This window comes from Oncorhynchus kisutch, linkage group LG6 (genome assembly GCF_002021735.2).
Source record: "Oncorhynchus kisutch isolate 150728-3 linkage group LG6, Okis_V2, whole genome shotgun sequence".
Lineage (NCBI taxonomy): Eukaryota > Metazoa > Chordata > Actinopteri > Salmoniformes > Salmonidae > Oncorhynchus > Oncorhynchus kisutch.
The window spans coordinates 54473866-54486974 of NC_034179.2; the positions used below are offsets into that span (position 1 = coordinate 54473866).

Below are 13109 nucleotides of genomic sequence, written 5' to 3' on the forward strand. Positions count from 1 at the left end.
GGGAGAGGAAAACAATACACAGTCAGTCGGTTACAGTGACACAGCACATTATCACTAATGGGTTGGCTGGACTTCGGTTAGACACAGCCATAAGCCATCATACCACAAAGTCTTGCTGTTACGTCATCACTGTGTTATATATATACAAAAGGGCAAAGGCAGAGAGGAAAACTAAAACCTCTGCCAAGCAACTGTCAGGGGGTGGCTATTTTAGGCACTGTCCCGTATGATGCCCGCCAATCAGAGCCAATCAACTCTCTTTTAACATGATGTAGAAGAACAGAGAGCTGGGTAAGCAGGGGTCTGTCCTAGTAATGTCACTCTGCTATTCTTCACTGAAATTGGCTCAGAATTGCAGTCAAAATACAGAGGGGGAGAGAGAGAGATACAAGTGTGAGCCTCATTTGGCTGCTTGTATGAATGTTACACCTAAGGTGTCGGCAGAAAGTACTATGCAGTAAATGACTGATGAATTCAGCAGTTTGTACTGCTGGTTCCTTATCACTTCTACAGGCCACTGTACTGTTTCTCTCAGCTATTAGACACTATTCACCTGAACCTCTCTAACTTGACAAAAGCACAGGAACTGAGTGACGCTAGCACTTCCAGTAATGATGGATCAAGGAATATATTTCCAAAATAATTACGCCTTCCACAAACCCCTGGTACCTCCACTCTCCAACTCACAATCTGGAATGAATGGCATTATATTATCCTGAAGTCTCCAAGAGGAGACTCGGCTACTGCAATTACAGCCTCTCCGACTCCCTCCCGATCACTTTGACATTTAATTTTCCCCCCGAATTACCAGGCTGTCTGCACCCATTTTTCTCTCCATGCTCCCCTTTATTATTTGAGAGACCCTGTTATCATTACCACTGTCATTTCATTTCTCATTCATAGATAAAAGCAATGGTTAGGCTACCCTTGGGTGAGGACCTGCAGTTGCAGTTTCCCAGGTAGGTATTTCTAGTCAATGGAAGTACTAGGAGCTTCTCCTGAGTCATATAATCCAAAAGGGACTGTATTTGCATTATGATTTACGTGGATCAAAATGGCTAATACTAAAGGATGGACACGGTTATTCAAATATCCAAACGGATGTTAGTATTTGAATACTTGCAAGAGTATTCATTTTTTGAAGAGAAAAAAATCATAGACCTATTTTAACAATGAAAAGGCTCTATTTGTCTCAATTAAATAAAAATGTTATGTGACATTGCTATACACAATAAAACAACAAACTTTTGAATATAGTTCTTATGACGTTGGCCCCATAAAGACAAGAGCTGTGTTCGAATACCCATACTAACAAATTGTATACCACATACATAATGAATATATACTACCTTCTATATACTATTAGTTCATTTTAGCATACTGTAAACGAACGGTATCCCTTTCAGTTGAGCGTACTAGCACTTCGCCTGTCTACCGGAAGTTGATGCTGATGCTATTGTACAATGCATAAAATAGTAAAAATAAAGAAAAACCCTTGTATGAGTAGGTGTCCTAAAACTTTTGACCAGTAGTGTATAAATATTTTTTTTTGGGGGGGCTGTTTTTGCAGGTTATTTTGGCATTAATGTGTGTCACATATCAGTTTGCAAACAATGTAAAATAAGTATATACAGTTGAAGTCAGAAGTTTACAAACACCTCATTTAAACTCATTTAAAGTTTTTTCACAATTCCTGACATTTAATCCTGGTAAAACTTCCCTGTCTTAGATCAGTTAGGATCACCACTTTATTTTAAGAATGTGAAATGTCAGAATAATAGTAGAGAGAATGATTTATTTCAGCTTTTATTTCTTTCATTTCTTTCAGACCTCCTTGCTCACACACGCTTTTTCAGTTCTGCCCACAAATTGTCTATAGGGTTGAGGTCAGGGCTTTGTGATGGGCACTCCAATACCTTGACTTTGTTGTCCTTAAGCCAATTTTGCCACAACTTTGGAAGTATGCTTGGGGTCATTGTCCATTTGGAAGACCCATTTGCGACCAAGCTTTAACTTCCTGACTGATGTCTTGAGATGTTGCTTCAATATATCCACATAAAGGAAAATTATCTATGGTGCCATCTATTTTGTGAAGTGCACCAGTCCCTCCTGCAACAAAGCACTGCCACAATATGATACTGCCACCCCTGTGCTTCACGGTTGGGATGGTGTTCTTCAGCTTGCAAGCCTCCCCGTTTTTCCTCCAAACATAACGATGGTCATTATGGCCAAACAGTTCTATTTTTGTTTCATCAGACCAGAGGACATTTCTCCAAAAAGTACAATCTTTGTCCCCATGTGCAGCTGCCGTAGTCTGTTTTTTATGGCGGTTTTGGAGTATGTGCCCCATGTGCTGAGCGGCCTTTCAGCTTATGTCGATGTAGGACCCGTTTTACTATGGATATTGATACTTTTGTGCCTGTTTCCTCCAGCATCTTCACAATGTCATTTGCTGTTGTTCTGGGATTGATTTTCACTTTTCGCACTAAAGTACGTTCATCTCTAGGAGACAGAACGCAACTCCTTCCTGAGCGGTATGACGGCTGTAAGGTCCCATGGTGTTTAGAAATTGGAAATTGCTCCCAAGTATGAACCAGACATGTGGAGGTCTACAAATTTTTTTCTGAGGTCTTGGCTGATTTCTTTTGATTTTCCCATGATGTCAAGCAAAGAGGCACTGAGTTTGAAGGTAGGCCTTAAAAAAGATCCACAAATACACCTCCAATTGACTCAAATGATGTCAATTAGCCTATCAGAAGCTTCTAAAGCCATGACATCATTTTCTGGAATTTTCCAAGCTGTTTAAAGGCGCAGTCAACTTAGCGTATGTAAACTTCTGACCCACTGGAATTGTGATACCGTGAATTATAAGTGAAATAATCTGTCTGTAAACAATTGTTGGAAAAATTACTTGTGTCATGCACAAAGTAGATGTCCTAACCAACTTGCCAAAACTATAATTTTTTAACAATACATTTGTGGAGTGGTCGAATAACTAGTTTTAATGACTCCAACCTAAGTGGATGTAAACTTCCGACTTCAACTGTATCATTGAGTTAATAAAGTCACATTCAAGCACGGTCTCTTTTTTGTTTTCTTGAGTAAGGCAGCTCCAAAATGCAGGTGTTTCAGACTAGATCAGTGGTGGGGCAAACCAGCAGAAAATACGGAGCGTTGTGCCGTGATTGGCTCAGTGTTCTGTCACTCATAGGGATACTACGTCACCGCCAAGTCTAAGGGGAGACATCGAAAATTCGAGCCCCTTGGGTGCTGCCATAGAGTTACATTAGAAGAGCCAATCCAAGAAGGCTCAGGGTCATTGGCCACGGATAAAATGACGTCAAATCACGTTATAGGTACAGTAGCTTTGATTAGACTGATCATGTCAACATCATACTTTCAAAACCTTAGCTAGCAGTCATCATCATGAATCAAGTCGACAATCTACTTGTCATATGAAGAGAAATAATAAAGAGAAATTATAGATAAAACGTATCGGTGCTCAGCGGCCATTGGACATCAATTCAACAATGAGTGATGGTCCCAAATTTGGTATTAAGGGGCTCTTTTTCAAGTTTAAAATGATAAATGTTCAACATTGGCCATGCTGTCAATGAAGCATGATTTGTGTCGCGCTCAAAACAACTTTTAACTCGGAACTGCGAAAACTTCACTTCAGTGAGTTCAAGACAACTGGAAAGTCGGAAATAAACAAGCTCCGACCCAGAAAATATGTTTTGAACGGTCACCCAACTCAACTTTCTAGAGCTACGACCTAAAGATCAATGACATCATTATTCAACCTTGTTTTTTTCAGAGTTCCCAGTTGTTTTGAAAGCACCATAAATCCAGAGAATGCCAGACTTTGATGACAAAATTTGCCCACGAAGGACCGCTGCACCACCTTCCTGTTCAAGTGAGCACAACAAGGTGTCCAAAAATGTATTGTATGCTGCTGCATAAATTATGTAATATGCCAGGGGGATATGTATACTGTAGCTATGAAAGTAATACTAAGTGTATGTTGTATAGTAAGATGTTAGTAGCCCATGTGCCTCACCCTAATAATTTAGTAAATTTACCCCTCTTAATTTCGCCTACTATTCTGACTTGGTGGTACATGTAGCCTATAACCTGTTTTAGAGAAATGTAATCATCAAAGATTTTAAGAGCTTTCATTGTCTGCTTTTACACCCCCTTTAGTTATCCTACGGTTCTGACTTGGTGTACATTTGGTGTACAGGGAGAACACTGTAAGAACGGCCCATGTTCTGAATTCTGTCGCTTTACATTTCAAAAGTGCTAAACAAATAGTTATATTGACTACGTCCGTCCTAGCTCGCTCATTAATGTCTTAATTGAAATTACAGATTGCCTCTTATCTGCTTGTTGTCCCCTTATGCCATAGTTTGTACATCTCAATTGTCATTAGAAACCACATTTGCTTAAGCAAGTCAGGCATATCAGCTATGTTTTTTTTAAGGTAGTATATGAGGCTGAATTAACTGTTTTGCTGCCAGACAAGGCTCCGCTGATAGCCAGATGTAGCAGTGGTAAGAGGTTTGGACTGCTGTTGGGACGGTTTTATGTAGGCCCTAACAGTTTGTGGGCACCGTTTGTCATCGTTATATTGCAATTAATGCATTGTTTAGTGTTGTGTAGTAGCTTTGCTGGCATTCATCCCACTTTTACTTAAATTTGCCCCACCAATATTTACATTTTAAAATCACCACTGGTGATGTCTTATTCTAAATCTACAATCTTTCCACACCAGCCCATAATGACAAAGCAAAAAACAGGTTCAGACCTTTTTCCCCCCCATTGTTTTACTAATTAAAAAATAGCTTATTTACATAAGTATTCAGACCCTTTGCTATGAGACTCCAAATTGAGCTCAGGTGCCTCCTGTTTCCATTGATCATCCTTGAGATGTTTCTACAACAAATGATTGGACATCATGTGGAAAGGCACACACCTGTCTATATACGGTCCCAGGGTTGACAGTGCATGTCAGAACAAAAACCAACACATGAGGTCGAAGGAATTGTCCATAGAGCTCCGAGACAAGATTGTGTTGAGGCACAGATCTGGGGAAGGGTTTCAAAAAATGTCTGCAGCATTGAAGGTTCCCAAGAACACAGTGGCTTTATCATTCTTAAATGGAAGAAGTTTGAAACCACCAAGACTCTTCCTAGAGCTAGCTGCCCAGACAAACTGAGCAATCGGGGGAGATCACTCTGACAGAAATTCAGAGTTCCTCTGTGGAGATGGGATAACCTTCCAGAAAGACAACCATCTCTGTAGCACTCCACCAAGCAGGCCTTTGGGGTAGAGTGGTTAGACAGAAGCCACTCCTCAATAAAAGGCACATGACAGCCCGCTTGGAGTTTGCCAAAAGGCACCTAAAGACTCTCAGACCATGAGAAACCATGATTGAACTCTTTGGCCTGAATGCCAAGCTTCACGTTTGGGGGAAACCTGGCACCATCCCTACGGTGAAGCATGGTGATGGCAGCATCATGCTGTGTGGATGTTTTTCAGAGGGAGGGATTGGTAGATTAGTCAGGATCGAGGCAAAGACTAACAGAGCGAAGCACAGAGAGAGATCCTTGATGAAAACCTGCTTCAGAGCGCTCAGGACATCAGACTGGGGTGAAGGTTCACTTTCCAACAGGACAACGACCCTAAGCACACAGCCAAGACAACACAGAGTGGCCTCGGGACAAGTCTCTGAATGTCCTTGAGTGGCCCGGACTTGAACCCGATCGAACATCTCTGGAGACACCTGAAAATAACTTTGCAGCAATGTTCCCCAATCCAACCTGACAGAGCTCGAGAGATTCTGTAGAGAAGACGCATGTCTGAAAATGTGGCCACCATCATAATGTGGACAAGTTCAGGACACATTAGAAATGCAGGTGTGCCAAGCTTGTACAGTGGCATCATACACAAGAAGACTCGAGGCTGTAATCGATGCCAAAAGTGCTTCAACAAAGAACTGAATAAAGGGGATATACTTAAGTACATTTATGTTCAGTTTTTTTTATTTTTAATACATTAGCAAAAATGTCAAACTATTTTTGCTTTGCCATAATGGGGTATTGTGTGTAGATTGATGAGGGGGGAAAAAACAACTTAGCAAAAAACAACCTAGCAAAATGTGGAAAACGTCAAGGGGTCTGATTACTTCCAGAAGACACTGTAGGTAGGGATAAAGTGACTAAGTAACGGGATAGATAATAAACAGTAGCAGATGCGTATGTGACATGTCAAAAAAGTTAGTGCAAAAAAGGTCAATGCAGATAGTTAACCAATAGCTGCCCGGACTATGTAACAAACTATTTAGCAGTCTTATGGCTTGGGGGGTAGAAGCTGTTCAGGGTCCTGTTGGTTCCAGACTTTCTGCAACGGTACCGCTTGCCATGCGGTAGCAGAGAGAATAGTCTATGACTTGGGTGGCTGGGTCATCCTCTGATACCGCCTGGTATAGAGGTCCTGGATGGCAGGGAGCTTGGCCCCAGTGATATGCCTGCCTGACTACCTCCGGAGGTGGGCAGGAAGATCTGATCACAATCAGATCACAATGAATCTTTTGATTGTCTACACTTGTCTAAAAATGTTGGCACAATCAGAATGTGGACAAGATCAGGACAAAGGTTGTATGTTAGAACCAGTTTTAAAAGGAGCTAGTGAGTTCTACTCTTCATATATTCAAAGACGACAAACCAAGTAGCCTATTCAAACCATCTGATTTCCTTGTGTTTCTTGAGCCATGTAATTTGCCATGTAATTTGCCCTGTTCAGCAAACACAGGACCACTGTAAACACGTCATGAAATGAGCCTTAACTCTGCTGTTTCAAATGTCAATAATTCCGCATTAAAAAACGAAATCTTTGGTATTTTCCAAGGCTGTATGCCCAATAGTCTTTATCATGCCCTACATTACTCTTCTCATATGTATATTCTGTACCATCTACTGCATCTTGCCTATGCCGTTCGGGTATCACTCATTCATATATTTGTATGTACAGTGGGGAGAGTATTTGATACACTGCCGATTTTGCAGGTTTTCCTACTTACAAAGCATGTAGAGGTCTGTGATTTTTATCATAGGTACACTTCAACTGTGAGAGGCAGAATTTAAAACAAAAATCCAGAACATCACATTGTATGATTTTTAAGTAATTAATTTGCATTTTATTGCATGACATAAATATTTGATCACCTACCAACCAGTAAGAATTCCGGCTCTCACAGACCTGTTAGTTTTTATTTAAGAATCCCTCCTGTTCTCCACTCATTACCTGTATTAACTGCACCTGTTTGAACTTGTTACCTGTATAAAAGACACCTGTCCACACACTCAATCAAACAGACTCCAACCTCTCCACAATGGCCAAGACCAAAGAGCTGTGTGAGGACATCAGGGATAAAATTGTAGACCTGCACAAGGCTGGGATGGGCTACAGGACAATAGGCAAGCAGCTTGGTGAGAAGGCAACAACTGTTGCCGCAATTATTAGAAAATGGAAGAATTCAAGATGACGGTCAATCACCCTCGGTCTGGGGCTCCATGCAAGATCTCACCTCATGGGGCATCAATGATCATGAGGAAGGTGAGGGATCAGCCCAGAACTACACGGCAGGACCTGGTCAATGACCTGAAGAGAGCTGGGACCACAGTCTCAAAGAAAACCATTAGTAACACACTATGCCGTCATGGATTAAAATCCTGCAGCGCACGCAAGGTCCCCCTGCTCAAGCCAGCGCATGTCCAGGCCCGTCTGAAGTTTGCCAATGACCATCTGGATGATCCAGAGGAGGAATGGGAGAAGGTCATGTGGTCTGATGAGACAAAAATATAGCTTTTTGGTCTAAACTCCACTTGCTGTGTTTGGAGGAAGAAGGATGAGTACAACCCCAAGAACACCATCTCAACCGTGAAGCATGGAGGTGGAAACATCATTCTTTGGGGATGCTTTTCTGCAAAGGGGACAGGACGACTGCACCGTATTGAGGGGAGGATGGATGGGGCCATGTATCGCGTGATCTTGGCCAACAACCTCCTTCCCTCAGTAAGAGCATTGAAGATGGGTCGTGGCTGGGTCTTCCAGCATGACAATGACCCGAAACACACAGCCAGGGCAACTAAGGAGTGGCTCCGTAAGAAGCATCTCAAGGTCCTGGAGGGGCCTAGCCAGTTTCCAGACCTGAACCCAATAGAAAATCTTTGGAGTGTGCTGAAAGTCCGTATTGCCCAGTGACAGCCCCGAAACCTGAAGGATCTGGAGAAGGCCTGTATGGAGGAGTGGGCCAAAATCCCTGCTGCAGTGTGTGCAAACCTGGTCAAGAACTACAGGAAACGTATGCTCTCTGTAATTGCAAACAAAGGTTTCTGTACCAACTATTAAGTTCTGCTTTTCTGATGTATCAAATACTTATGTCATGCAATAAAATGCAAATGAATTACTTAAAAATCAAACAATGTGATTTTCTGGATTTTTGTTTTAGATTCCGTCTCTCACCGTTGAAGTGTACCTATGATAAAAATTACAGACCTCTACATGCTTTGTAAGTAGGAAAACCTGCAAAATTGGCAGTGTATCAAATACTTGTTCTCCCCACTGTACATATTCGTATTCATTCCTTTACACTTGTGTGTATAAGTTAGTTGTTGTGAAATTGTTAGGTTATATTACTTGTTAGATATTACTGCATGGTCGGAACTAGAAGCACAAGCATTTCGCTACACTCGCATTAACATCTGCTAACCATGTGTATGTGACAAATAAATTAGATTTTTGATTAGATTTTTTCTATTTATCCAACCACCTTGGGGAAATCTACTGGCATGGCACCTAGTCCATTTCAACAACTCCATCTCCAAACAACCACAAAATATGTACTCATCTGACCCTCTACATGGTATATCTTTTAAAAAAAACATTTAGAGGCGTGTATCAACCCATTGAGATGATGAGTCAAAAAAGTTAGTGCAAAAAAGGTCAAAGCAGATTGTTACATAGTCCGGGCAGCTATTGGTTAACTAACTATTTAGCAGTCTTATGGCTTGGGGGTGGAAGCTGTTCAGGGTCCTGTTGGTTCCAGACTTGGTGCAACGGTACCACTTGCCATGCAGTAGCAGAGAGAACAGTCTATGACTTGGGTGGCTGGGTCATCCCTTGATACCGCCTGGTATAGAGGTTCTGGATGGCAGGGAGCTTGGCCCTAGTGATGTACAGGGCCGTATGCACTACCCTCTGTAGCGCCTTGCAGTCAGATGCCAAGCAGTTGCCATACCAAGAGGTGATGCAGCCAGTCAATATGCTCTCAATGGTGCAATACTTTTAGGGATAGGGCTTGGTCAAAAGTAGTGCACCAAATAAGGAATAGGCTGCCATTTGGGACGTATCCCATGACTTCCTGTCTGAATAATGCACATGAATCACTGCATCACTGCTACCAGGAGTAATGAGGTGAAACGGAAACTCCAAAGGAAGAATACCAAGATACAAAGCACCCAAATATGCTCTTTACATATGCTATATTCTTTTTGATGTTTTGATGTGTTCACTTTACTAAAAAGCACTGCAGTTATATATTGACTAATTTATACTGTACAGAGTAACATGGCATCCCTCATCCAAAAGGCTCTCAGATCTCTGGGCCAAGTGATAAGTCATCCAGTTCACTTTGGCAAACAGCAGCTTGTTCTTGAAAGAAGTGCAATAAAAAGGCCCGGCCTGGAGCCTCAATTCTTAAGAAAATGATTTATTCAAAGTGCTGCATGTACCACTCTCCACTACACTCCGCAGGTCAACCATTTCTAGTCAAGCTCTGCTAGTTTCCCTGAAATCACTGTCCATCCAATCAAGATATTGGTGCCCCTGTAGGCGCATCCCCGGCCGTCCAGATGGGATCAAGGCTAATTCCTCCCCATTCCCTCAGCACTGGCCTACTGAGGATTGTGTTTATCAGGCACGTATGTCTCACTGCTGCCCAGTAGCCCTGTGTAGCCCTGGTCCCACAGCCAGCAGTGGTTAGAACGATAAAAACATCTGTAGCTCACTGACAACTCCTCCCACACAGGATGACAGAATGGACTTAAACCCACAGTGTTCTTTTTGAAGGTACAATATGTGTATATTATTCGGAGGGGGAGTAATGGTTGACTCTCCTTTTCGTCTATTTCAAACATATTTTTTTTTTATACATCCATCTGAGAAATGTTTAAAGGTAATACAGGGACATTATTTTCATACAGCCAAGAAACTCTGAGAAAACATGGTACTGTAGCATCACCTCAGGCTTGGGAGACTTTTTACATGAGGGTGAAAATAGAATCTGCGTAAAGCAGAATGTGAACTGTTCCCACTGCTATGGCTTATCTGTATAGCCCAACGAAACCGCCCTGTGCCCACTCTACTCACACCACTGCCCCCAGAGCTCTGAGAGCCTGCATGGACCACCTCTCAATCTCTGACAGGGATGAACTGGATACAAGAATGACCGTTCTTTGAGTGGAATCTGGAGACTGTAGCCTCATTTATACCCGGTTCTAATTTGTCCTGATCTTGTTCACAATTATGATTGTGGCCACATTTTCTTATTTGCTCCACTGTGTCCGCATCCCTCCCTATATGCAAGTTATTTGACATTCTTTCGTAATATTTATTTTGAAACATATTGATGCCATAAGTCAATGATTTTAGAGGGTGGAATAACGATGATTAAAATGTTTTTACTGTCCAGATCCATCTACACTTGTAAGATATCCAGACACAATGCCTGCCTGACTACCTCCGGAGGTGGGCAGGAAGATCTGATCACAATCAGATCACAATGTATCTTTTGATTGTGCCCACATTTTTAGACAAGTGTAGACAATCAGAATGTGGACAAGATCAGGACAAAGGTTGCATGTTAGAACCAGGTTTAAAAGGAGCTAGTGAGTTCTACTCTTCATATATTCAAAGACGACAAACCAAGTAGCCTATTCAAACCATCTGATTTCCTTGTGTTTCTTGAGCCATGTAATTTGCCCTGTTCAGCAAACACAGGACCACTGTAAACACGTCATGAAATGAGCCTTAACTCTACTGTTTCAAATGTCAATAATTCCGCATAAAAAAACTCAATCTTTGGTATTTTCCAAGGCTGTCAGCCCAATAGTCTTTACATGTTTTCTTTCTCCAACCACCTTGGGGAAATCTACTGGCATGGCACCTAGTCCACTTCAACAACTCCATCTCCAAACAACCACAAAATATGTACTTAGCTGACCCTCTGCATGGTAAATCTTTTAAAAAAACAACATTTAGAGGCATTTATCAACCCATTGAAAGTCCTGAATGGTGCTCCAATTCCTCCTCGGGGCGGGCATGGTTAAGACAACAGAATCCAAGATGAGGGCTGAAGCACCACTCTGCAAAGGTGCCAGGGCTCTTCCCCTAATGTTTACTACAGAGGGTTCAGCCTGCATGGGGCCATGGGTTCTTCTGTGCTGCTGATCAAATAAGCCAAACACAAGCCTTATGATAAGCTGGGAGCTGACAAATAAATCACAGAGGAGCATCATTTCAGCATATCAGCATTCACTCCTGAAGACAAACATGCATGAAATGACTTCAGTAGGTACTGTAGGCCTTGTGATAACACAACAAAGGATCTGTCCTTCACTCCTATGGAAAAAAAACAATTCTAAACTACTTTGATCATATGGAGCTGTTTTGATTGAAAATCGCTTCAAAGTAAGATTAAATTATGTGCATTATTAAACAATTAGAAATATCATCACTCATATCAATCATATTAACATATTCAGTTCAGTGAGGCAGCACTGGAAATGTAATAATCGAAACTGTTATATGGCTTTAGTCAATTCATGAATCATCCTGTGTAAATAAGATGCAGCAGTCTGGTTCAAAAATAAAACCCCTTGTCAAAGTAAATTAGGGATGACATGTTTGCTGGTTTCCTAGAATGGATGATGTGCATCCCAGTTAAAAAACAACAAGGGCTTCTTTAATCTGCGCTTTAAACAAAGGAGGCAACAGGGCAATTGAGATGACAAAGAGATGGGTTTGCTGTTTTATTATGTAATGGCTTTGGCCATAAATCAAGGAGTGTGTGTGAATCAGAGGAAATGTCAGCAGACAGACAGTCCATTTTACCTTGTCTGGGGCTCCATACTGGAGATTACCGACATCCAGAGGGGTGATGAGCGGCACGTTTTGGAAGCCATCCTCCACACTGACCGGTTTAGCGCCTTTGTCTTGTAGATTACTCCCCAGTTTAACCATCTTTACCAATAGAAAAATAGTGCACTTCTCAAGCAGATGCTGTAAATATGACAGACACTGTTAGTTAATTGTACATGTCTAATTTATCAAACAATAAAACATCTACTGAGCACGCAAATCAATGGTTTATCTTTGAACATTAAATTACATACATCGGATTTGAACTTCAACTTTATAATTATACTTTTTTTTGCAGTCTAATAAAACGCTCTGAAACCCCGTTTTAATTCAATTAAATATTGGTGGTAACAAAAAAAAAGGTGGAAAATCACATTTTCCAGCGCCATAGAGCAGGCGTCAAAATAAATCCTATATCCGTTCATAGGCTAACTGCATTCGGATGCACCTGCAGTATCCTAGCCTAGACTACTTCGCCATTCTTTTCGTCCAAAAACAAAAGAGCTCAAACTAAAACATCTACTTACGATGGACGCACTTGTATAAGTCCTTTTCGTTTCTTCGTCTGCTGTTTTGTTATATCAAAGACAGGATGCAAGGAGCAGATGCATGCAGGCAGACCGGGCGGAGTTGCAATCAAAGCTCAGCGATGCTGATGCAGGGAACTAGACAGCCCGATCGCTGCAGAGACTAGCGGGCTCCGTAGGCAACCCAGAACCCAATTCCAAACACTGCCTCCTCACTTTATGCTTGCATCTGGCGCCGCTAGGGGGATTTTTGAATGAAATCGCACATTTGTTATGCCTGACTTGAAAAAGACCACAAACCGCATTTAGTTGTGTTTTTTTAGTCTTTATCGCCACCTAGAGAGAAAGTTAGAACTGTGCCGTGTCTGTATATCTCCCTCT

At 41.7% G+C, this 13109-nt stretch overlaps 1 protein-coding gene across 3 annotated transcripts in view; it reads right to left on the minus strand.

The window, feature by feature from the left end:
* LOC109892177 (neuronal vesicle trafficking-associated protein 2) overlaps positions 1–13109 on the minus strand; it is a 35183-nt gene extending 22074 nt beyond the window's left edge. The window contains exons 1-2 of one of the 3 annotated variants that reach the window (XM_020484617.2): positions 12729–13109; positions 12175–12342 (exon numbers count right to left, since the gene is read on the minus strand). In XM_020484617.2, coding sequence (XP_020340206.1) covers positions 12175–12303 — 129 coding nt within the window. In that variant the 5' untranslated portion in view covers positions 12304–12342; positions 12729–13109. The remainder of the gene's footprint in view (positions 1–12174; positions 12343–12728) is intronic. The other 2 variants (XM_020484618.2, XM_020484619.2) reach the window with 2 other exon arrangements.